Consider the following 26,003-nt stretch of genomic DNA (forward strand, 5'->3'; position numbering starts at 1 on the left):
GCAATACAACATATCTTTGTAGAGGGCGCTGTCGTCTTATCACACAGGAATACTACACATCTTTGTAGAGGGCGCTGTCGTCTTATCACATAGCAATACAACAGATCTTTGTAGAGGGCGCTGTCGTCTTATCACATAGCAATACAACAGATCTTTGTAGAGGGCGCTGTCGTCTTATCACATAGCAATACAACAGATCTTTGTAGAGGGCTCTGTCGTCTTATCACATAGCAATACAACAGATCTTTGTAGAGGGCTCTGTCGTCTTATCACATAGCAATACAACAGATCTTTGTAGAGGGCGCTGTCGTCTTATCACATAGCAATACAACAGATCTTTGTAGAGGGCGCTGTCGTCTTATCACATCGAAATACTACAGATCTTTGTAGAGGGCACTGTCATCTTATCACATTGAATACTACAGATCTTTGTAGAGGGCGCTGTCGTCTTATCACATTGAATACTACAGATCTTTGTAGAGGGCGCTGTCGTCTTATCACATTGAATACTACAGATCTTTGTAGAGGGCGCTGTCGTCTTATCACATTGAATACTACAGATCTTTGTAGAGGGCGCTGTCTTCTTATCACGCAGGAATACTACAGATCTTTGTAGAGGGCCATAAACACAGAAATTGACCAACAGGGCTCACTGCGTCAAGGGTTATGTGCATTGTGTTACACATTGCTCCAACTGGCAAGGGGCACGCACGCACACACGCACCCGCACACACACACACACACACACATACACACACACACACACACACACACACACACACACACACACACACACACACACACACACACACATATACACACACACACACACACACACACACACACACACACACACACACACACACACACACACACACACACACACACACACACACACACAGGGACAATGTGACAATGTGTACTCCTGGGAATTCAGTGTGTCAATCAGATAGCTTGAATAAACATGATTTGCAAAGGCATGAGGTGTGTGGGGTCATCTGGTCGATAGGAATACATTCCTTTCACACTTCTCATAAGGAAACGGTCAGGTGAAAAGGTAACACTAGGGAAGGCTAATGTTGTCAAATGCCATGAAAGTTTTGGCTATGGTTAGGGTGATAACCATTTCCCTCAAGGTCCCTCATGAGTCATGACTAAGTATACATTTAACAAGGTAGGAAGAATCAATGTATTGCAAAATCTGTTTACCACTCTTCCCACTGGGCAAAATCTGGTTGAATCAATGTTGTTTCCACATCATTTTAACAAGAAAATGAAATGTGATGACATTGAATCATTGTGGAAAACTGATTGGATTAGAAAAAAGTCATCAATTTAAGGGAATTCAGTCTTTTTTTCACACAACTTTGAACATAAATCCAATGACATTGGTGAAATTGTTTGTTGATTTCATGTTGAATTCAGGTTAGTTGACAACTCAACCAAAAGTAAATCAAAACTAGATGTTGAACTGATATCTGTGCCCAGTGGGTTATTATGTCATCAAAAAATAGAACCTTTCTGTAAATACACATGAAAACAGAAAACACTGACCAACACTGATTCATTCATTTTGAAAAAAAGCTTTACTTGAATATCGACATTTTCTCAGAAAGAATAAATAATGATTTTAAAAGATTGATTTCCATTTAATACAAAAATAATACATTAAAGAGAAAATCACGTTGTCTGTCATCTACAGTTGAAGGTGGCCCTGCATTCCCTCTGGTTAGATGGCAGTGGGTATGTTTAGAACAAATTGAAACAAGGTAGTACACAATAATAACAAGGTAGTGACCTATTGAAAGGGAGTCTCTATGTGCCTACACCAGAATATGGAGGTGGAGAGGGTATGACTTCCATTTACAAAATATAATATCAAAATTATTATTCAGAAAACAAACAGACAGTCAAATGCAGGCTACACAAATACTCATGATAAAAACCTGATTGTTTGTAACCTCTGGTTGTTTTTTCTGGACGCCCCTGGTGGACTGGGATTGCAAAAGTAACTAATATTGTTTGTGTGGCTGGCTGTCCAACTCTCCATAACATTCCTTAACCTCTGTGGAATCCAGCCTGATTACAAAGGTTACTGTCACAACAAGAGGCACTTTCATCTTCCACCCCTTCACAAATTGCAAGACCCATATCACTGTTTTGCTTGCAAATACTTGTAAATACTGTCATTATCACAGGGGGGAGTCCCTGTTATGATTTATGACGGAGAATATATGTTTTTAAAACGCTCCAATTCCATATGTGTCTTTAAATGAGGAAACGTTGGGAATGAGGAAGTGGAAGGAGAGGGGATGGAGCCTGGGAAGGCTAAAGTCCCATTCCTGAAGTTCACCTGAACCCTATGAGCAAACATCAGTCAGAGAGAGGTCTCCCAGGAAGGCAGGCAGGCAGGCAAGGGATTGGGACTATGTGTGTATCCTAAATGGCACCCTATTCCTATTTTGTGCAAAACTTTTTTACCGAAAATAGTGGATTATACAGGGAATAGGGTTTGGGACAAAGCTATAACTAGGTTTGAAGGCATACAGTGAATATTTGAGTCAACCCTCCCTCAAGGCAGACTTTGTTTATGATGTCATGGCACGCTGACTCTCAGTTCAGAACGAAACATGGGAAATGGGTGAAAGAAAAACACCCAAAGTTTCCAACTGATTTTCTGGCTACTGTATATACAGGATGTACTGTACATGTATATAAAAACAAAATAAAACTTTGGTGTAATGTTTTGTGTCGTGTTGTGGGCAGCTCTGACAACAGAAACAACATGGTGGTCATTAAGTTCATAGAGTAATGGTGCGTCTCATAAATTCCTCTGTCTAAGTGTGGAGAACTGTACACGTTTCAGTCTTCTGGGGCTTCATATGCACTTCATATGCACATTGCATAGTCCTTAAAAATTCTAAAGATTGTCATATCTTTCAATCACAGTTTAAAAATGGAACCAAATAAAAAATACAAGTATATTGTCTATTATATTTCCCCCGTGTTGGGAAATAACAAATGTTGAAATCCTTTAGACACATAAACAAAGTTCTAATTATTGGCACTATTTACTGTTCAGTACAGAAAATGGCATTGTGAAAAAACAACATGGAAGACTCCTTCAAACAGAACAGGTATGTATGTATATGAAATATCTACAAAAAACTATACAGTTGCTCAGGACAAAGTTAATATGATTGTCATCCAGTAGTTCTGATAGTTGTGCATGGATGTTGATAATATACAGTATAGTGGGGAACAGATTATTCAGATCTGCTACTATGAGTGGGCACTTGGCTAGATGGAATCACTCAGTCCCTCATACACTCCTTCCCCACCACAGCCCAAAATAGCTGTGCCGACTGAGGCTGATTGTGTCCTCTCAACTCAGCATCCATATGTCTTCATCTTTCCACATCAGATCACAGTATCATGTTAGTTCTTCATGGACATCTACTCCACCAGTCTTATTCTTACATACCACAGTGTGTCAGGCATAATGTGAAGATCCATTTGTTTTGTTAGAGAAATGAATACTGTTTTCACAAAATTGGTTGTAGTGAAAAATCATACATCCTTGTTGATCCTCTGTATGTCAGAGGAAATTCAGTTCCTCCTCCCTTCATTTAGGTGTCTATTAATGCAAACCTGCAGTGTTTGTTTCTCTCCCCATCTCTCACTCCTCCCGCCCTCCACCTCCGCCACTCTGGATTTGTTGACTGACTCATTGTCCAGTGCACTGTTGACAGTTATTAGGAGTTGTCACAGTTACCGCAGTGAGAGGGTGGAAAAATGTGCTCCTGTTGCTAGGCACCAAGGAAGTCAGGTGCGTACTCTCACCAGGCTTGAAGAGGACACTGCAAAAAGAGAGAGCGAGAGAAAGGGGAAACAAACGTCAGAGTGAGTACATCACACAAATAAATTAAGAAAATCTATTCAAAAACACAAGAACCATTTTCTGGTGAGGATGTTTATAATATGTGGTGTCATGATAATAGGTCCCATTTCTAAAGTCCCCTGGGTATCAGATTCAGATAGGATGTAAACGGCCTACCTACGCCACACCTGACCAAATACATTCCACATTCTTCTTCCGCTTCACTCTGAAAAGCCTTGTTTACATTCAAATGGCCTTTTGGAGATTGTTTGTGGAATTTATTTTTTCCTTTCTCTCAAGGGGTGGAGGCAGTTGACCAGCAAACAGCCCTACCTGATAAAGGTGGACAGCTGCTCAGACCACAGTCTTTAGACACTGTGCTCTAAGTGGAGGTAAGTTTAACATGGGGTGAGAGGAGAGGGGGGTCCTCAGCAAATACGAGAGTTATAAAGCCTCAGCATGTTGTTCATGTCATAAGAAGAGCCTACTGGTCTCTCTGCACCACCAAGTACAAATAAAGGCCTGATAATGTAGAACAATGGGTCCTACATATATCAAACCAAAGGCAGCCAGTCAGTATCTAGTTAAACCACTCTATCAAGGGAACAGGTAGGTTTCAAGCCAATCGGAGCATCTGCCACATCTCAGCCCATCAACCCAATGAGCAGTGACAGTGCTGCGGCCCGGGCGACGTAGAGTCCTCTGTCTCAGGCAGCGTGGGAAATTGAGCGTGTGAAAGCAAAACACAGAGGAAGGCATTTCAGGCTAGAGCGATCACTGAGACAGGGAGAAGTAGGAAAGAGGAAGAGCTGTAATTACAAAAAAAGACCCCCCATAATAGACCACCCCCCACAATAGCAGGGAAGTAAGTAGCAGGACACAAGCCTCCTGAACTTTGATTACCAGTGGGTTTCATTTCCTGATCAGGGGACTAGGTCTGGCCAGGGATCGGCCAGCCTTCTCTCTCCCCAATGGAGAGGAAAGCGAAAGGAGGCATCGTTAATCAATTTAAGTTCAGGATGAGGGCACAGGTGATTGATTGGTCCGGCCTTTCAAAGGAAATAGGAATTCTGAGGAGTGTCCATACACCCGACTCCTTGGTCCAATGATTGAGATTTGTGGTCCACATGCTCTGACAAAATCAGAGTGAACTGAGTACTAGCGTCAAACCCAGCATCAAAGACAGAGCCAGGCAAAAACATTAGCTGTGAAACCGTTAAGTAAATAAATAAAAGTTGCATTAATCCAAATCTCATTGGTCTGATCTCATATTGCCATTCATTGACTTTACATGCATAAGAAGGGTAGTGTGTCTTGATTATGTGAGTTAAGGTTCCTGTATCAGTCTGTATAAACATTAATTTATGCCTATAAAGTAATGGAAAGCACACACATTTACTACGCAAAATATGGTATATTGCACACAAATATTCAGTAGAATGGTCTTGGCTTTGGGACAACAACACATCCCATTTGGATGAATTCACTGAGCCAGTCCAGTTAAACTAAGTTAGCCTGGTCCCAGATCAGTTTGTGCTCTTGCCAACTCCATTGCTGTCATTTTCAAGACAAACATAGTTGGCATGATGGCACAAACAGACTGGCACTCAGGCTAAAACTAAGTGATTTTATTAAGTGACCGTACTAAGAAAATAGTATTTACCCAGGAGAGACCCCCCAGTTGCACCATCTTGTTTACGGTAGAATCCTAATGTAACAGGGATTAAACAAGTCAACACACAATCACAACTCACACATCTAGTGTGCGTTCCAAAAGGAACCCTATTCCCTTTTGCCACTGGTCAAAAGTAGTGCACTAAGTAGGGAATAAGGTGCAATTTCAGACAGCCCTACTGTATCTATCCTAGTCTATCAGCCTACTGTATCTATCCTAGTCTATCAGCCTACTGTATCTATTCTAGTCTATCAGCCTACCATATCTATCTTATTCTATCAGCCTGCTGTATTTTTCCTTTAATTAACTAGGCAAGTCAGTTAAGAACAAATTCTTATTCTCAATGATGGCCTAGTGGGTTAACTGCCTTGTTCAGGCGCAGAATGACAGATGTGTACCTTGTCAGCTCAGGGATTCAATCTTGCAACCTTTCGGTTACTAGTCCAACGCTCTAACCACTAGGCTACGCTGCCGCCCGAGTCCTAGTCTATCAGCCTACTGTATCTATCCTAGTCCATCAGCCTACCGTATCTATCCTAGTCTATCAGCCTACTGTCTCTATCCTAGTCTATCAGCCTACTGTATCTATCCTAGACTATCAGCCTACTGTATCTATCCTAGTTTATCAACCTACTGTATCTATCCTAGTTTATCAACCTACTGTATCTATCCTCGTCTATCAGCCTACTGTATCTATCCTAGTCTATCAACTTACTGTATCTATCCTAGTTTATCAGCATACTGTATCTATCCTAGTCTATCAACCTACTGTATCTATCCTAGTCTATCAACCTACTGTATCTATCCTAGTCTATCAGCCTACTGTATCTATCCTAGTCTATCAGCCTACTGTATCTATCCTAGTTTATCGACCTACTGTATCTATCCTAGTCTATCAGCCTACTGTATCTATCCTAGTTTATCAACCTACTGCATCTATCCTAGTCTATCAGCCTACTGTATCTATCCTAGTTTATCAGCCTACTGTATCTATCCTAGTTTATCAGCCTACTGTATCTATCCTAGTTTATCGACCTACTGTATCTATCCTAGTCTATCAGCCTACTGTATCTATCCTAGTCTATCAGCCTACTGCATCTATCCTAGTCTGTCAGCCTACTGTATCTATCCTAGTCCATCAGCCTACCGTATCTATCCTAGTCTATCAGCCTGTATCTATCCTAGACTATCAGCCTACTGTATCTATCCTAGTCTATCAGCCTACTGTATCTACCCTAGTCTGTCAGCCTACCGTATCTATCCTAGTCTATCAGCCTACCATATCTATCCTAGTCTATCAGCCTACTGTTAGTGAGTGCTCAGTTTGGGGAGGGGGTTGTGTGTCGGTTGTGAGGAAGATGTGGTGTGTTAGTAGATAAAGAAATTGATCAATCAAATCTCTAATTGAAGGCTTGCACAAGATACAGTACAAAGCCTCAGCAAGCTGGGAATTCATTTTCAAGCTTTCCAACTTACATTTACAACCAACTATCTTAGTTTAAATGTAGCTTATGACCGAAATTTATGCAAACATCTCCCAGAGAGCAGCAAAAGGGATTATTACAAACATTATACATGCACATGCTCTAATACACTGAGGACAGACACTGAGGACAGACAGAGAGGACAGACACTGAGGACAGACACTGAGGACAGACAGAGAGGGGAGACTGTATTGACTGAGTCAGGGCCAGGGTAGAGGGGGGGGGGGGCCTGATTGTGGCCTGTGTTAGGTGAGACTGAGTCATGTTATTGACTGACCTGTTTGCTGGATGACATGGAGCTGAGAGTACTGAGGCTGTTGGCGTCTGTCACCACCATGGTTGAGGGAAACCGTGACTGGTGAGAATACTGCGGTGGCTCCTGCTTATGAGGGTACACTGCCAAAGACAAAGACATAGAGAGAACGTCTCATTGTTAATTTTACCCCAATAGATTCACTTTTATTAATGGGTTAGCAATAGGTTTATGATTAGGGTTAGGATTAGGCTACATATGTACATGCTGAAATGTAGTTTTAAGATCTCTTGTCAACTCCTTATGGAATTGTCACGCTAAACATGACGTGTCAATGAGTGAAAAGGTGTTGGCAAGACAGCCGACAAATATCTGGGACAAGACTATATTGGCATTATATCCCATCTATGACATGGCATTAGCAACCGTTTAGTGCTTACTAAGAGGCAGGTACTGACTGTGTGAATGAGTCACGGTGGCCATGAAGGGCTGCTGGTTCATGTGGCTGGGAGACTGCTGCATCAGGCCATGCTGGTGGGGACTGTGGAGCTGCTGGGAGAACTGCACCGGCTGCAGAGCTGCAAGGCTCCCCGCCACGCTGTTGATCACAGGCACTGACTGCGACGTGTTCAGACCTACAACCACATAGAACTTAAGTTATTTGTCTCATATCTAAAGCATGACAATACAAGCATAACTACATTCGCAATGTAGTGCATTACTTTTGACAACTATGGGGCGTGGTTAAAAGCATTGCACTATATAGTGATTCAGGTGCCAATTGGAGCTCAACCATTGTGAGCATAGAGGTCATACGAGAATATGTGCATAAAGAGAGGAGAATAAATGGACAGTTGTTATATTAAGAGAATCATTTGTGGAGACATGGGTAACACAGAGCACTGGCTGGTTGGTTGATTGGTTGACTCACTCTGTGCGATGGTCATGACTCCAGAGAGAGGCATGATGAGGTTCTGTGTCTGCTGGTGTGTGTGGTGGGAGCTGTGGATGTTGGTCAGCGTGCTCACAGGTGGCAGGCCTCCACCTGACGCAGACATCTAGAGAGAGAGACACACTAAGAAACTTAGTGACACCATTCTGGACCAAGAATGAAGTCATGTACTGACAATATCCTAAATCTAACATGCTAACTGAATATAAGGATGGTTAAATCAGGGTATATAGTAAAGCATGGCGATCACTTTAGAAGTGAAACCAGATGCTCTCAGCAATGCAGCTCACACAGATAAATGTTGAGTTAGTTCTGCTGCTTTTGTCTAACACTGTGCTTGTGTAACTCCAGTCATCTATACCAAGCAAACAATGAGGAGAAAATAAATACAAAATAATCCAATAATGAAGCGTAAAAGCACAGATTGAAAGTAGTAGTGTGTATGCATGTGTGTGTGTGCGCGTGTGGGTGTGTATGCATGTGTGTGTGTGCGCGTGCTCGTGTGGGTGTGTATGCATATGTGTGTGTGCACGTGTGGGTGTGTATGCATGTGTGTGTGTGCGCGTGTGGGTGTGTGTGTTGTGTGTGTGTTCATGCACTGTTTTCACATTTCCTGCCAGCTGCTCTGAGAGGAGGGGATGGTCAGACAGTGGATTCGTCTCAAATGGCACTATATTCCCTATATAGTCCACTACTTTTGACCAGAGCCCTATGGGTCTTGGTTAAAAATAGTGCACTATATAGGGATTAGGGTTGCATTTGGGATTTAGACAGTCATCTGTACGGTGCCCATAGATAACAACCTGTCTGCTCTGACCTTTTCCACAGTATACTGACCGGCACTCCCTACAAAAATCTAACTTCCTACTGACAAGAGATAATGATAAATGCACTATGAATCATCAGGGATATTCTCACTAAATAAAGATTGTGATGTTCATCTTTGTTGGATTTAAACAACACAAATCTGGTTAGTGCCATAATATCGTTATTATTCTGATCCTAAGAATACGATATAATTTTTTTTTGGGACCAGCGTTCAAGAGTTAGAAATGTCTGCATGTACGGTACTGGCCAAGTTTCGCTTTCACCAATCAAATATTGGAATAGGACAGAGGGCTGAGTTTCTCCCCTCTAGCTCCCTTTTCTGAAGGTAGAAAAAACATTGAGCATAATCAAGTGCTATCGTCATTTCCCAGGCAGAGCAAGCAGTGCTGAGCGCTCCACCCTCCACTTCTCTTTACAGGGCATTTAATCAATAAGCTCAGAATGCTTCTTTGTCAAGTTTATTGGCTCAGCTCTGGACCTGCCCAGTTCACTATGGTGGTGAAGGCTGTACTGTATGTTAGGCCTCAGCCATGGCCTGCCACCTGTCTCCACTTTCCACTGAGAGCAGCACAATGCTCTAACTGTTGTTCCCTATAGACTGTTCCATGGGAGTCTGGCTCAGGGACCTGCTTTATATGTCTATGGTTGCGTTCCAAATGTCACCCCATTGCCTTATGTAGTGCACTACTTTTGACCAGGGCCCATAGGACTCTGGTCAAAAGTAATGCAGTACAGAGGGAATAGGGTGCCATTTGGAACGTACCTCATGTTAAACGCAGCCCTGGTCCTTATCTAATCAGAGGCTAGGAGGGCCCAGGTGTGTTACTCACCATCTTGGCGTCAGGTGACAGCAGACTGTGGCTGGGGTCCAAGCCTCCCGGAGACACCTGCTGTAACACCGACTGGCTGGTCGCCATGCTGCCGTGGTGACTGATGGTCGTCGAGGAGCTGACCTCACCGGGTCCCTGTTGGCTGTACCGCACTGGAGAGAGAGAGGGAGGGAAAAAGAGAGAGAGAGAAAGAGAGAGAGAGGGAGGGGAAGAGAGATAGGGAGGGAGAGAGAGGGGGATGGTGGGGAAGAGAGAGGGAGGGAGAGAGAGAGAGGGATGGTGGGGAAGAGAGAGAGGGAGGGAGAGAGATAGGGGGATGGTGGGGAAGAGAGAGAGGGATGGAGGGGAAGAGAGAGGGGGAGGGAGACAAGGAGACAAGAGAAAGAGTGAGAGAAATTTAGAGTTTGTTTCTTGAACTAACAACATCTGTGTCACACAGGATAACAGTATATAGGGCAGAGAGACGGTAGCAGGCCTCTCAGTATGACTAAGTGTGTTGTGTCCAAGCAGTCGCTCCAACCCACCAGACTCACCTGCTCTTTGACTCAGACAGGGAGAGCAGAGCAAACAAACACACTGACCCCTCCACTGGTGCTATCAGCCCAGCTCAGCCAAGGCTATTCAGTGTTTACAATACACCGTACACCAGCCCCCCATAACCCCAGTCCTAGACTTTATGAACTCATGCACCATTTTTTTATTTAGGGGAACCCATTTATAATGGTACCCGGAGGACAATAATACAATAAACAAAATATCATCAATAAAAACAAAATAAACTACAAATTAGAGACTCAACGCTACAGCTTCAAACATCACAAATACAATTATTTACATTCAATCCAAACAGTTGCAATTCTCATTAAATTCATTCAACATTCAAGTCCTAAACTGCCCTAGAGGCACCAGAGAGTCAAAATGTAGGGAGTTTTGTAGGCTATACCAAAAAATGGGGGGCACTAAAACTGAAAGCAGATGTACCTAAATCGGTGCGTACTAGAGGAACCTTGAAAGATAACCATCCCTGTGAACGGGTTTGGTGTCTCGTGTTTTTTATTTTAACAGTGAAGTAGGTTGGAAGCTTAACAGTTTAACAGTGAAGTGAGCTAGGTTGGAAGCTTGTGTAGTAGATATTTTAAACAAAAAGGGTGTAATGAACTTTAACGAGGACCAGTCAACCTTTTGATACAGGATGCAGTAATTAGTATTAAAACTGTCATGTGATAAAGCAAAGGGCACTATGGTAGATGGCCTCCATAAATTGAAGAGTAGTGGCTGTTGCATTCTGATAAATGGTGTCACCATAGTCAAGAACTGTCAGGAAAGTTGACTACAATCTGCTTCCTGCTGTTTAGGGAGAGGTATGATCTGTTTCTTTAAAAGAAGCCTACTTTACATCTCAGCTTCTTAACTAGCTCATCTGTATGTTTTTTAAATGTCAAATTATTGTCAATCCAAAAGGCCATATATTTTTTTTATAAGCGGGAACCTTTTTTCAGATGGACCAATATTATTTATATAAATAGTAAAGAGGACAGGTCCCAAAATCGACCCATGACGGGTACCTTTAATAATATCGAGACACCTTGACACCAGCAGAAAGCACACATTGTGTTCTGTCTGGCAGATAGTTCTAAAACCACTTGCAAGACACCTGGTCGAGGCCCATTTCAGACAACCTTTAAATGAGTAGGAGATGGTCAACAGTACCAAAGGCCTTGGATAGGTCTATAAATATGGCAGCACAGTGATTCCTACCCAGCATGGAAAGGATCTCTCTGTGCCCAGGTAAAGGTATGGAAGTGAAGAAATGCCTTCTACGTACAGTATGTCATCAATAGGGAACCCTGTCATGTTCTCACCTATCCTTCCACTCTCCAAACACTTAGTCACTGAATTCTGTGACATCACTGAATGACCCATCATCTCTTAATCCCGTGTCTAGACCCCTTGTTGTCTCCCACCTCCATTCGCCACCGGGGGCCAAAGGAATGCTGCTCTCCTCCTGTCAAATGGATGTTTGCCAATCTTGGCCCCCTTTGATACCAACAGAGCAAACATTACACAATTACAACCAATGTCAAACACATTCTTATCCTGTAGTCTCAGTCTCACACAGAGACTCCCTCCCTCCCCCCTGCAGAGCAGAGCAGTGGGCTGTGACACTGGGCCAGTCCCAAATGGCACCCTACTCCCTATATAGTGCACTATTTTAGACCAGGGCCCATAGTAGTGCACTATGTAGGGAATAGGGTGCCATTTAGGACAGTGTTTACTCTCAGATCCCAGATCATCCCTGGGCCCTCTGTCCCTGACCCACGCATGTCACACTGAGCGCCCTGGCTGCCACTGTCCCAGATAGTCACAGACAGTCACAGACAGTCACAGACCGGGGACACCAAGCACCATATGTCTGCCATAAAATAATGGAACATCATATCTCACCCAAAATAAAGTTTATCCTTAGCAAAAACATGATCTACTGCCTGGGGAATACAACTAAATCAGACCAAAGAATTGATCATTTTCATCTTGACTGTATTTCATCCACTAACAACTAACATGTTGTCCAGTCTTTCCAGGCAGACCACAAGAGAACCACAGACAGAGCTCATATTCTCCTGAACAACACACCAGCAACCCCACAGCACTCCACAGTGTCTTATTAACACCGCTACAGGACAATAATGCACTCCATTGGGCCCATAACCACCATAGCCTCACAATGGCAGAGGACTCATAAACAGGCATTTATCTCCAAGCTGGGCAACCTGTAAAGTGTCAAGGGAGTGAGGTGCTATTCTAGCCAGTTTTGTCTCCCTGTGTCAGGCAGTAATTCTGGCTGCAGAGAACCCTAATCCCATTAAGGAAGGCTTCCGTCGTCTAGTTGGTGTGAGGCTATTGGTAATTTGGACGGAGGAGAAGGGCTCCATTTCTGGGATACCAGTGGGGCGGCCAGCAGTGTTATTGGGATATTATAAAGATGCTCTCAATATAGCTTGAGATTAAGAAATCTTTCTTCCTCAGGATTTTTTATTTTATTTTTAAATTTCACCTTTATTTAACCAGGTAGGCTGGTTGAGAACAAGTTCTCATTTGCAACTGCGACCTGGCCAAGATAAAGCATAACAGTGTGAACAGACAACAACACAGAGTTACACATGGAGTAAACAATAAACAATAAACAAGTCAATAACATAGTAGAAAAAAAATAATCTATATACATTGTGTGCAAAAGGCATGAGGAGGTAGGCAATAAATAGGCCATAGGAGTGAATGATTACAATTTAGCAGATAAACACTGGAGTGATAAATGATCAGATGAACATGTGCAGGTAGACATACTGGTGTGCAAAAGAGCAGAAAAGTAAATAAAATAAAAAACAGTATGGGGATGTGGTAGGTCAATTGGGTGGGCTATATACCGATGGACTATGTACAACTGCAGCGATCGGTTAGCTGCTCAGATAGCAGATGTTTAAAGTTGGTGAGGGAGATAAAAGTCTCCAACTTCAGAGATTTTTGCAATTCGTTCCAGTCGCAGGCAGCAGAGAACTGGAAGGAAAGGCGGCCAAATGGGGGTTTGGCTTTAGGGATGATCAGTGAGATACACCTGCTGGAGCGCGTGCTACGGGTGGGTGTTGCCATCGTGACCAGTGAACTGAGATAAGGCAGAGCTTTACCTAGCATAGACTTGTAGATGACCTGGAACCAGTGGGTCTGGCGACGAACATGTAGCGAGGGCCAGCCGACTAGAGCATACAGGTCGCAGTGGTGGGTGGTATAAGGTGCTTTAGTAACAAAACGGATGGCACTGTGATAAACTGCATCCAGTTGAGTAGAGTAGAGTAGGAAACTATTTTGTAGATGAATTTGCCGAAGTCGAGGATCGGTAGGATAGTCAGTTTTACTAGGGTAAGTTTTGCGGCGTGAGTGAAGGAGGCTTTGTTGCGAAATAGAAAGCCGACTCTAGATTTGATTTTGTATTGGAGATGTTTGATATGAGTCTGGAAGGAGAGTTTGCAGTCTAACCAGACACCTAGGTCCACATATTCTAGGTCGGAACCATCCAGGGCGGTGATGCTAGTCGGGCTTGCGGGTGCAGGCAGCGAAAGGTTGAAAAGCATGCATTTGGTTTTACTACCGTTTAAGAGCAGTTGGAGGCCACGGAATGAGTGTTGTATGGCATTGAAGCTCGTTTGGAGGTTAGATAGCACAGTGTCCAAGGAAGGGCCAGAAGTATACAGAATGGTGTCGTCTGCGTAGAGGTGGATCAGGGAATCGCCCGCAGCAAGAGCAACATCATTGATATATACAGAGAAAAGAGTCGGCCCGAGAATAGAACCCTGTGGTACCCCCATAGAGACTGCCAGAGGACCGGACAACATGCCCTCCGATTTGACACACTGAACTTTGTCTGCAAAGTAGTTGGTGAACCAGGCAAGGCAGTCATTAGAAAAACCGAGGCTACGGACTCTGCCGATAAGAATATGGTGATTGACAGAGTCGAAAGCCTTGGCCAGGTCGATGAAGATGGCTGCACAGTACTGTCTTTTATCGATGGCGGTTATGATATCGTTTAGTACCTTGAGCGTGGCTGAGGTGCACCCGTGACCGGCTCAGAAACCGGATTGCACAGCGGAGAAGGTACGGTGGGATCCGAGATGGTCAGTGATCTGTTTGTTGACTTGGCTTTCGAAGACCTTAGATAAGCAGGGCAGGATGGATTTAGGTCTGTAACAGTTTGGGTCCAGGGTGTTTCCCCCTTTAAAGAGGGGGATGACCGCGGCAGCTTTCCAATCCTTGGGGATCTCAGATGATACTAAGGAGAGGTTGAACAGGCTGGTAATAGGGGTTGCGACAATGGCGGCGGACAGTTTCAGAAATAGAGGGTCCAGATTGTCAAGCCCAGCTTATTTGTACGGATCCAGGTTTTGCAGCTCTTTCAGAACATCTGCTATCTGGATTTTGGTAAAGGAGAAGCTGGGGAGGCGTGGGCGGGTAGCTGCGGAGGGGCGGAGCTGTTGGCCGAGTAGCCAGGAGGAAGGCATGGCCAGCCGTTGAGAAATGCTTGTTGAAGTTTTTGATTATCACGGATTTATCGGTGGTGACCGTGTTACCTAGCCTCAGTGCAGTGGGCAGCTGGGAGGAGGTGCTCTTGTTCTCCATGGACTTTACAGTGTCCCAGAACTTTTTGGAGTTAGAGCTACAGGATGCAAATTTCTGCTTGAAACTGACTGCGTGTTATGGTTCCTGACTTCCCTGAACAGTTGCATATCGCGGGGACTATTCGATGCTATTGCAGTCCGCCACAGGATGTTTTTGTGATGGTTGAGGTCAATCAGGTCTGGAGTGAACCAAGGGCTATATCTGTTCTTAGTTCTGCATCTTTTGAACGGAGCATGCTTGTCTAAGATGGTGAGGAAGTTACTTTTAAAGAATGACCAGGCATCCTCAACTGACGGGATGAGGTCAATATCCTTCCAGGATACCCGGGCCAGGTCGATTAGAAAGGCCTGCTCGCAGAAGTGTTTTAGGGAGCGTTTGACAGTGATGAGGGGTGGTTGTTTGACCGCGGACCCGTAGCGGATACAGGCAATGAGGCAGTGATCGTTGAGATCCTTATTGAAGACAGCAGAGGTGTATTTGGAGGGCAAGTTGGTCAGGATAATGTAATTAGGGTGCCCATGTTTACAGATTTAGGGTTGTAGCTGGTGGGTTCCTTGATGATTTGTGTGAGATTGAGAACATCTAGCTTAGATTGTAGGACTGCCGGGGTTAAGCATATCCCAGTTTAGGTCACCTAACAGAACAAACTCTGAAGCTAGATGGGGAGCGATCAATTCACAGATGGTGTCCGAACTGTTCGAACTGTTTGTGCATAGACCTGGAAAGTATGACAGAACTTTGCAGGCTATCTCTGCAGTAGATTGCAACTTCTCCCCCTTTGGCAGTTCTATCTTGACGGAAAGTGTCATAGTTGGGTATGGAAATCTCAGAATTGTTGGTGGCCTTCCTAAGCCAGGATTCAGACACGGCAAGGACATCGGGGTTGGCAGAGTGTGCTAAAGCAGTGAGTAAAACAAACTTAGGGAGGAGGCTTTTGATGTTGACATGCATGAAACCAAGGCTTTTCGATCACAGAAGTCAACAAATGAGGGTGCCTGGGGACATGCAGGGCCTGGGTTTACCTCCACATCACCCGAGGAACAGAGGAGGAGTAGGATGAGGGTGCGGCTAACGGAGCAGATGTAAACTAAAACAATGATAACTAACCTGAGCAACAGTATACAAGGCATATTGATATTTGAGAGAGACATACAGCAAGGCATAAAGTAATCGCAGGTCTTGATTGGGAGAGCTTGCTAAAACAACAGGTGAGACAACAACAGCTAGTCAGCTAACACAACAACAGCAGGTAAAATGGTGATGACTAGGCAGAGAGGGTCGGATTAACTACACACAGAGCCTGAGTTCGCAGCTGGGGCCGACAGATAAAACATAAATAAACAGAATGGAGTACCGTTATAAATGGACAGTCCAGCAGGCATCAGCTATGTAGCCAAGTGATCATAGTGTCCAGGGGGCAGCAGTAGATGGAACAGAGAAGCCGGTCCAGAGTTTACAGCAAGGATCCGGTGGAGTATTGGGCTCTAGCCGTGTATGAGTGGGGTTCGGGTGAACAGCTGAGTAGGCCGGAGGTGGGCCTCAGGGATAGCTTCGGTACTGGGTGCAAGCTAGCTGTGAAGATCAGAAGTAGTGGTCCAGGGATTACGGCAGGAATCCGGCGTTGTTGTGGAGAGACAGTTCGATACTGGTAGACTGGCGAGTATTATCCAGGCTAAAAACAGGGCTGGCTGTGCAGAAGGTAAAAGCCGCTAGCAGTGGCTAACAATGACTAAACAGCTTGTAGCTAATTAGCTGGCTAGCTTCTGGAGGTTCTTGAATGTATTCTAAAATTAAAAATAATAGCGATTCCGTATCACATTGGGTGAGGCAGGTTACCGGAAGGTATAATCAAATAAAAAATTGAAAAGAGATTGAAAATAAATATGGGTCCAGTGAATGGTTGGGCTGGCTGGGGACACGGCGATTCAGACAGTTAGCAGGCCTGTGCTAACAAGCTAACAATTAGTAGGCTGGGGCTAAACAAGCTAGCAGTTAGCAGACCGGTGCTAAACAAGCTAGCAGTTAGTAGACCGGGGCAGGCTAGCAGCTAGCAGGCCGGGTTAGCAAGCAAGCAGATAGCAGGGGCTAGAAAGTTAGCCATTGGGGAACATCGCGATGGGGTTAAGTCTGTTTTTACCTCTTCATACGATGACGTCGATAGACCGGTCGTGGAATTAACAGGGTTCCAAGTAGCTCTAGGTAGCTAGCAGGCCTAGCTGGTTAGTATAATGGGCCTTCAGCGGGCGTCACGCCTGAGGGGCCTGTTGGAGTCTTCGGGCAGATTATGTCGGTATTCCAGTCGTAGGGGATCTGCGGGGTTCCATGCCCCATACCGGCTGTAGAAGGGGTCCGGATATTGTAGCCCAGGAGTATGCTTCGGTGGTAGCACATGAGCTCTGGCCGGGCTAGCTTCAAGCTAAGTGGATGGAAACGCTAGCCAGGAGTAGTCATCCGGGGTTGCGGTTAGCTAGTTGTGAAGATCCAGATGAAAATTTTCAGATTGCGGTGGGAATCCGGGGATAAAAATAATAGGTCCGTTATGCTCTGGTTAGAGTCACGTTGTTCTAACTGGCAAGAGCTATTCGAGCTGAAGGTTAGCTGATGACCGCTGGCAATGGTTTGCTGACTGATAGCTGGTAGTTAGCTGGCTAGCTTCAGTTGAGGGATTCCAGATCCGAATTAAATATAGATACTTTAGGGGGAAAAAAGCAGATCCACGCTACATTGGGTGAGGTGGGATGCAGGAGAGTATTTAGATGTTGAGGTTTAGCAAAAATATTTTAAAAGATATGCGAAGAAAAATATGTAAAAAACGATATATACAAGGGACACGACAGGACAAAGACGTCTGACTGCTACGCCATCTTGGATAACTGACAGGATGACATTATATTGCAGAAAAAAGCAACTCAAAATTGTACTTTCTGACATTTGACCATTTGACATTTGACATTCTAAAAAAGGTAGCTATCTCCCCTCTATCACTCTCTAAATTGTCATCTTAAATAGTGTTTGAGCTAAATCAACCCCAATACCCAAGCACTCTGAGTATTGGACCAGGGGTGACTAGAAGTAGACCAGGGGGAGGGTGAGAACCCTGTGAAGGGGAGTGATAGCGTAGGCAGCAGGGAGTTACAGCAGGTTTAAAAGGCTTCAGTGCTCTGTGTGACGCATGTAATATCAAAGCCTCTCTCCTCATCCCCAGGCACTGGTAATTGTAGCTCCAGTGCATACGAGAGACCTCCCGGGTCTCTGCAGGACGTAGCAGGCCTTTGTACCTCTCTGACCAGGCTGGGGCTCCCAGTGGACAGAGCAAGGCCAGGCATAGGGCAGGCCTTGCCTCTCTATCCCTCGGCCAGGCCAACTCCCCACATAGCCTGGGGTGACACAAGGCATTGAGGCAACACAACCTGCTCACTGTTTTTCCCTCCTATAATATATGATGTTTAACTCTCACTGTTGTTAAATCAAATCACACTGTTTCCAGTCTACCAGATATTGAACCACACTCCCCTCACTGCCGTCTTAATCTTACAGCTAAAACCTTTCCAGTGTGTCAGATTAGGTGGGAGATTCATGAATCAGCAGGCTTTGCCGTGTGAGAGGAGGGAATAGTCTTCAGACAAATGAGATATCAGCAGGTTATCAGGCGTTCAACTCAATCTCTTAGCACATTCTGGTGAAAAAGATGCTACTGTTGCTGAATTATTTGTGCTGATTGGCCCGTCAACGTTTCTATCTGAACTTTGATGCAGGTCAACATAAAGAGATTTAGAACCCCAGACAGAAACAACAAAAAAGAAAAGCCTCCCACCTCTATACTTTGTTGAGAGATGTATGAAACTTGCTCCCCATGCTCAGCTTTCAGATTCACCCTCAAAGTGGCCGAAACATTCATCTTTTAACTTAAAATAAAACAATGACTTTTTAATGGTCACTGAGCGTTACGCCTTTTCCTTTTCAATGATAATCACATTTTTAGGTTGCACCTCGACTCACGTTGGTTAAGCACCCTCCACTTCTTTCAAAGAAATAAACCTGACAACTATAAACAACAGAACTGTATGGTCACGTCATCCTTCTCTCATGAAGTATGGTAAAACACACAGACACACACGTATTGGCATCTGTTTGTAATAGAACAGGGTTGAATTCCAATTGCCTGTTCTCATCTTTTCTATAAAAGCACAGGTTGTATGGTTAAGTGAATGATCCAAGGGGAAACTACGGCCCTAAAAGTATCATGGCTTCAGACACAATGGATCATTCAGCTGATGAAACAGTTCGATCAGACCAACAGTGTGTGTGCATCACCTATTTACATTTTGAGACGTGACTAGTAACAGAAGGCATCTATACATTTGTTTTGTTTGGTCTTTTGCCAAACACTGACGATGGAATAACCTCGTCTGTCCCCCAAAAATACTATTTGACCGTTTTGGCCAATCAAGTTACCTCACCTTTATCAACAGAAGTAAGAGAATCAATGAAAACTCCAGGAGTAAGAGGTTTTCTTTGATGTGACACTTTAGTGACCTCCCACACATAACTATTGTAGTGGCGATAGCTGGAGGAGGGGGTTACCCACACACACCTCTCTATAGGCTGGAGCACATGGGGTCATCAGTCCTGTCTGGCCAGAAAAGAGCCAATACCCCAGAGGACAGCTCCTGCTGCTCTGGTCTGCAGAGCACCCAGCCTCCCTCGGCCACTATACTGCCGCCCCATAAAGGTAAGGAGAGCTTTAAAACAGACCCTACCCAAGGCCCAGCTGAGATAGAATAACCTAGGTTACAGTCACTGCAGTCTTCTAATACACCACAGACAATAGGAACCCCTGCCAGGCTGGGGTATAGAGAGGAGAAGTCAGGGGAGCCCCTTATCGAAGGCCTGGGAGATGTAGTAGCCAAGGATTTTAATTGTCCATTCAAGCATGCATAATACAGGCCGTGGCCTAGCAACACGATGAGGCAACCTGCTGGGGTGCTATTGTCAGGCCAGGGGCTGACAGTGAAAAACAGCTGATGCTGTCGGCAGGACGCCGGCAGGACACCTTGTAAGCAAGCAACCGAGGACTAGGGGGAGCAAAGTACCTTCTGCTTCTGACCCTTACCCTCGCCCTCTCTACAACCAGCCCCTTCTCCCTCACCTCCACACAAGCCTACCACTGAACCTACCTCCTTACTTTGCAACCTGAGGTCAAAGCTTGGTCAGGTGTGCTGGGAAAAACCACAAGCAAACAGAGCATGGGCCAATGGGCCCCAGTATAACCAAAGGTAAAAGAGCAACCCGAGGCAAACGGCTTGTTTTTCTAGAGAGTTGACCTCGTGTTCTAACGTGAAAAAACAACACGAGGCTTTGTTTCTTCAATCATTGCTTTTATGGTGGTAAGCGATGGCACTGAGGATAATACTATGCCAAGATATCAGCTCCATTTTATGTCTTATAGAGGCGAAGGTAGACGCCTAAATTGCACTGAGTGCAAACAGCATTATGATATCAAATGGTCAGTTCATTGGATCCCCCAAAAAGTCACAAGCAACCGACCGACCTTATGCTTTTATGAATGTGGAAGTAATGGTTGTAGGTTCAGCTACTGCTGAATCCCTCCGTGACCCTGTCCTGACCCTGGCCTGTCACAGGACTGCTGCTCTTTGTGCCACTCTCCTGCTCCTGCCTGCCTGCCTGCCTGCCTGCCTGCCTGCCTGCCTGCCTGCCTGCCTGCCTGCCTGCCTGCCTGCCTGCCTGCCTGCCTGCCTGCCTGCAGGCCTGCCTGCCTGCCTGCCTGCTGACTTTGGAGTGGAGATTTCAGGTACAATGTGGATTGTTCTCAGTGTGTTTTTAAAGATCATAATAACAATGACATTTGCTCAGCTCCCTAAGTCACTCTTATTGATCACTTGCCCTCTCTCTTCTCTCTCACTGATGTCATCAACTGTTTTTCTTGCCACTTTTCACCCTCTCTTGGGGATGGAAATAAAATCATCCAAAGCTTTTGCCAACCATTGTTCTTTAACTGTCAAAGGCATATATATCCCTGATCAAGATGCCATAGTGATTACATGCACTCAGATCATGGATGAGACAGGTACAGCAAGAGGAAAGACCACATTTGAATGATTCCATTGTTGTGTAGTATTATATTAGATATAATAGCAGAGTAATGTGCTGTGATATGCATGTGGTGTGGAGACGCTACCTTGCATCTTACTAGGGGGGGATGCGCTGATCTGGGAGCTGTGGTGGTGTGGGGAGTTGTGGCTGTGAGACAGGAGAGGGTTCATGCTGTGGGTGGGTATGGGATAGGCGTCCATCGCCAGCTTCTGACGGAAGGCCTCCTCCTTACGCCGGTTGGCAAACCAGTTATAGACCCGTACCTCAGTGACCAAGTTAGAGCCCAGCCCATGAGCTTTAGACGGAGAGACCCCTCTCTGAAGACACTCAGCCCTATAGGAGGAGAGATTGAAATAGTATCAATGGAATACAATGGAAAAGAACAAAGGGAAAACATAATGATAGTTGCATTGGAAGATAGTTGGATAGTGTAAACAAAGAGAGACATTAAAACCTGTCAAAATCATTCTAAGCTAAGGCCATGTGCTGCAGTAATGATGGCGTTAGTATCAAATAAGATGTGCCAAACATTCAATTATTCAATGAGAGAACAAAACTGTATCCCAAGTGGAACCCTATTTCCTCTATAGTGCACTACTTTTGACCAGAAACATATTGGCAACAGTGCACTAAATAGGGAATAGGGTGGCATTTGGGACTTTCTCATTCTCCAAAGCCTCCTCCCCTCACCTGTTGCACTCCTCCACCAGCGCCTCCCGCTCCTCTTTGCTGGGGTTCTTCTGTCTTTCATAGGCCTGGTAGAGGATCTGTTGGGATGCAGGCCCCCATTTAAAACGGTTCCGTCTCATTTTCTTGCAGGAGGGTTCAGAGCCCACCTCCTCCCCTTGTTGCCCCATACCCTGACCAGGAGGGTTGAACTCTGGGAAGAAAAACAGCACCTGATCCTGACTGCCTTTGTCGGTCATATTGCTGTCAGAACCTTGCACTGCCTGGTTGAATTCTGAAAAATAAGAACAAGGTCACATAAAATATTGTATTGGGGGGAATGGAGACAAAATAAACCAATAACACAATAAGAAGAAATAAGACATAATTTAATGAGGGACAATTGCACAATACAGTATGTAGCCTAGGCGATAATGATAAATCAGACACTTTTGTGGCATAGGCTTACTGCAATATGTTTCTTACCATATGCATAGCCGAGATATGACATTTATGTTCATGCACATTGTGTTGTGGATGGCCATTAGAATTATGTCGCCCAGGCCAACACACCTCTGTGCCTCTAACTGTATCGAAGGCTGTGTGAGAAACTCAAATATTAACTTACGTCTGAGAACTTCCCGCTGTTTCCTGACATACCAGGTGTAGAGCGCCGCTCGCTTCTGAGTTTTCATGGGCGTGCCTTTGTTGAGGTGCTGTGAGAGGTGAGACTGATTTAGCCCGGTTACATCCACCACCTCACGTTGTGGTATGTTGTGCTGTTGCATGTAGCCTTTGATCATGCGGGCGGCACGCCAGGGGTCCTCACTGCGGTTACATAAAACACATAGAACCTAAATACATGTTATTCGTTCTATTAGAACCCCAATAGCGTTATGTGTATAATGGTATATAGGTTGTGGTGCTACATTAGCACTCACACTAATAGAACCAGTTATCTAACGTATTATTCATCGGCCAAATAAGTTCCGAACCAATCTACAGCACCTAGCTACAGCACAAGCATGTATTTCCCTTGGTTTATTCTATTAGGCTTCTTCGCCTGATGCTATCCGTGTTATCCCCAAGTTTTGGACAATTGTTAAGTACCCTAATAAATGACTGTTAATCATTATAAAATAATGTACTTTTTACTCCATACATTTTCCCTTACACCCAAAAGTACTCTCGAATGCATTTGGAATGCTTAGCAGGACAGGGAAATGGTCCAATTCACGCAATTATAAAGAGAACATCCCTGGTCATCCCTATACTGCCTCTGATCTGGAGGACTCACTAAACACACATACTTTGTTTGTAAATTATGTCTGAGTGTTGGAGTGTGCCCCTGGCTATCCATAAAACTTTTTTTTGTTTTTAAATAAGTTTTGCTTAATAAGAAATTTGAAACGATTTATACTTTTACTCTTAAGTATATTTGAGCAATTATTTTTTACTTTTGATACTTAAGTATATTTACAACCAAATACTTTAAGATGTTTACTCAAGTAGTATTTTACTGGGTGACTTTCACTTTTACTTGAGTCATGTTTTATTAAGGTATCTTTACTTTTACTCAAGTATGACAATTGGGCACTTTTTCCAACGCCGGTGGTTTCATAATACATTCAATAACCTGAAAATACTCCGAATCAGGCCTATTTTCAATTCAGTGTTTTGACTGTAGCTAAGAGGCAAAACTGAGAAATTAGGAAATCTAAATCCTAGACCTTGGCCTATAACTGATCCACAGTTTTTGAAACGTCAATATTTCATAGCGAATGTGAGATATCAAGGATATAGGATACAGAAATATATTACAAATGTTACCAAATTAGGTTATCAAATAATCTAAACTCCACGAATTGGAAGGGCCTAGAGTACATTGGTTTAGAAGTGCAGAATTTTATGTCAGCTGAGTCTGACACACACTGACGTTATAGCCTGCTTTTTCCTATTTGGACAATAAACCCATAGGCCTAATTAAATTCAGACTAAATAATCCCAGAATCGAGTATGAATCAAATCAAATAAATAAGTTATTTGGTAAAATAAATTCAAGTTGTTTGGTTAAATGCAGGAAATTGATAATACATTGATAAGAAATTGAAGAAATTGATCAGTTCAAGGCTTCCATCCAAAATTGCATTCAATTATCGAAGAATACATTTGCCCATGGGGTAAAATCATCTGAATTATTCCAATGCTTCAATTATATCAATAATAAACACAACTGAATTGCACCCATCGATGACAACGCAATAGGACGCTTTATGTCGATAAAGAAAATGTATTTCAAACGATTTAAAAGGCCTAGCCTATGTGCGCAGCGTGCTCTAAAATAGTAAAACTACACTTACTTAGCCTATACCATCACAGACATCTCAGATTAAGTATGGACTTCACATGGGTAATTGTTTCAAATCTACACACAACTGTTTGTTTTGGAGAATTAAGTCTGTGGGTTTATACGTTGGTTTAGATGTTGGTTTATAACTTTCGACAATGAATAACCAGATCTCCATTCACTCTAATCATACGACACTGTGTATCTTTCAGTTGATGATTTATAGAATACAATTAATAATAACTTAACTACACGTGGGTTAGTTTTGATTTTCTGCTGGCCAGTTGATCATGTTACTAGCGTAATGAATGAACATTTATAAATGTCTTTTAGAAGATAAATTAAGACAATATGAACATTTACAAAGAGTAAGGCCTTTATAGACTACATTCATAAAACAAAATAATATTTGCTTTAAGAAATGTTGCAATATTTCGCCAGAACATTATTATTATTAGTGGAGCCTATATCTAGTGCAACATTGAATCCTACGTAATAAACAAATACGTTGATATGAATTAACTTTCTTGCATTGCATTGCCAGATATAATCTAAGTGAGAGAGATCGAGTAAGTTAAATATAAATAGATCTCGTTAAGTTTATAGTTTGCGAAGGGAAAAAAATAATAACCCGTGTGGATAATTAATAACTAAAACGCGAAAAGTACTATTGGCGCGTTATTTTAATTTGTTAACACAAGGAACATTGAGACCTATTGCCAAGCGCTTGACATGTACATTAAAATACGTTTTTACACTAATTTTGTCATCATTCTAAAATACAGACACAATGCAGATACACTTCTGAGTATTGCGGTCAGGCAAGTAGGCTGTAGTTTTCATGGGCCACACGTCTGAAAATTATTCCTGGAAGAAATAACTTTAACAGGCAGATAACCCTAATTGTTGTCCTAATTTACCCTAATTGTTGTCCTAATTTGTCAGACAATGTTAAATATAAAACGCTTTAAATACACTGAAATTACTCCTACATCTAAAATAAGTAGCCAGATAAATAATACAATATTATTTTGGTTATGCGCCTATACCCTACACATTCATTCGGTAATGAACATCCCTAAATGTGTGAAATGAAACATTTAAAGTTCTATTCACTTACGCTAATATTCGGTCAACTTCTTCCCTCTGTTCCGCTGCTTCCTCCGTGTTAAGTGACTGGAGTTCTTTCAGTATCGGTGGGGTATCGAAATCGTCCCCGTCCTCGGACCCCTCATCTCCCGACAGTTTGCCCTTACTATGCCCATTGGTCAACGTAAGAAATACCGGCTTCGAATCATTTCCGTTCATTTTAGAACTTGGTGGAGACATCTGTAGATTCTCCAACTTAACTCCAAAGCCATTCGGGCTGGGGTCCATATCGTCCAACGCTTGGATCAGAACATCTTTGGTAACTCCGGAATCTAACAAGGCGCTCAAGAGCTCCTGTTGGAGAGATGTCAACTTGGACACCATTTTCGAGAACATTAAAAAAAGTTATATTCTGAACTAAAAGGGAAAGGAAGGTTGTGGAGAAGAAAGATCTAAAAAAAATACTAAAAAAGTCCGTTCTACCCTCCTCTCCTGCTCCAGTGTTTATGTGAATTCCCTACTCCTGACACCTGCTCGGAGAATCTGGTTCACTTCCCAGTTGAGAAGAGTGATATAATTTGCCATGATGCTTTCGGAGGGCAAGGAATATACAACATGGTAATTTGTGGGCTGGCTGATGGGGCCTTTATGCAAATCATAAGAAGAAGGTTGCACTGACTAACTGAAGCAGGTAGACCTGACAGTGTTTACACTGC

At 43.6% G+C, this 26,003-nt stretch overlaps 1 protein-coding gene across 10 annotated transcripts; it reads right to left on the minus strand.

The window, feature by feature from the left end:
• Positions 1-1,567: 1,567 nt before the first annotated feature.
• On the minus strand, positions 1,568-26,003 carry hnf1ba (HNF1 homeobox Ba). Of its 10 annotated transcripts, none has more exons than XM_090224064.1 (10): positions 25,319-26,003; positions 22,480-22,679; positions 21,876-22,146; positions 21,283-21,518; positions 9,903-10,054; positions 8,224-8,350; positions 7,751-7,927; positions 7,317-7,435; positions 5,544-5,588; positions 1,568-3,860 (listed from the first exon to the last, which is right to left on the minus strand). In XM_090224064.1, the coding sequence occupies exons 1-10, from the start codon at positions 25,681-25,683 to the stop codon at positions 3,840-3,842; spliced, it is 1,713 nt and encodes a 570-aa protein (XP_090080190.1). In that variant the 5' UTR covers positions 25,684-26,003; the 3' UTR covers positions 1,568-3,839. The 10 variants fall into 10 exon arrangements, with proteins under 10 accessions (XP_090080190.1, XP_021443661.2, XP_021443662.2 ...); XM_021587986.3 differs by having other exon boundaries at positions 7,733-7,927; XM_021587987.3 differs by having other exon boundaries at positions 21,271-21,518; positions 25,319-25,989.

Source organism: Oncorhynchus mykiss, chromosome 27 (genome assembly GCF_057628025.1).
Source record: "Oncorhynchus mykiss isolate SJ-2025 chromosome 27, ASM5762802v1, whole genome shotgun sequence".
Taxonomy (NCBI): Eukaryota; Metazoa; Chordata; class Actinopteri; order Salmoniformes; family Salmonidae; genus Oncorhynchus; species Oncorhynchus mykiss.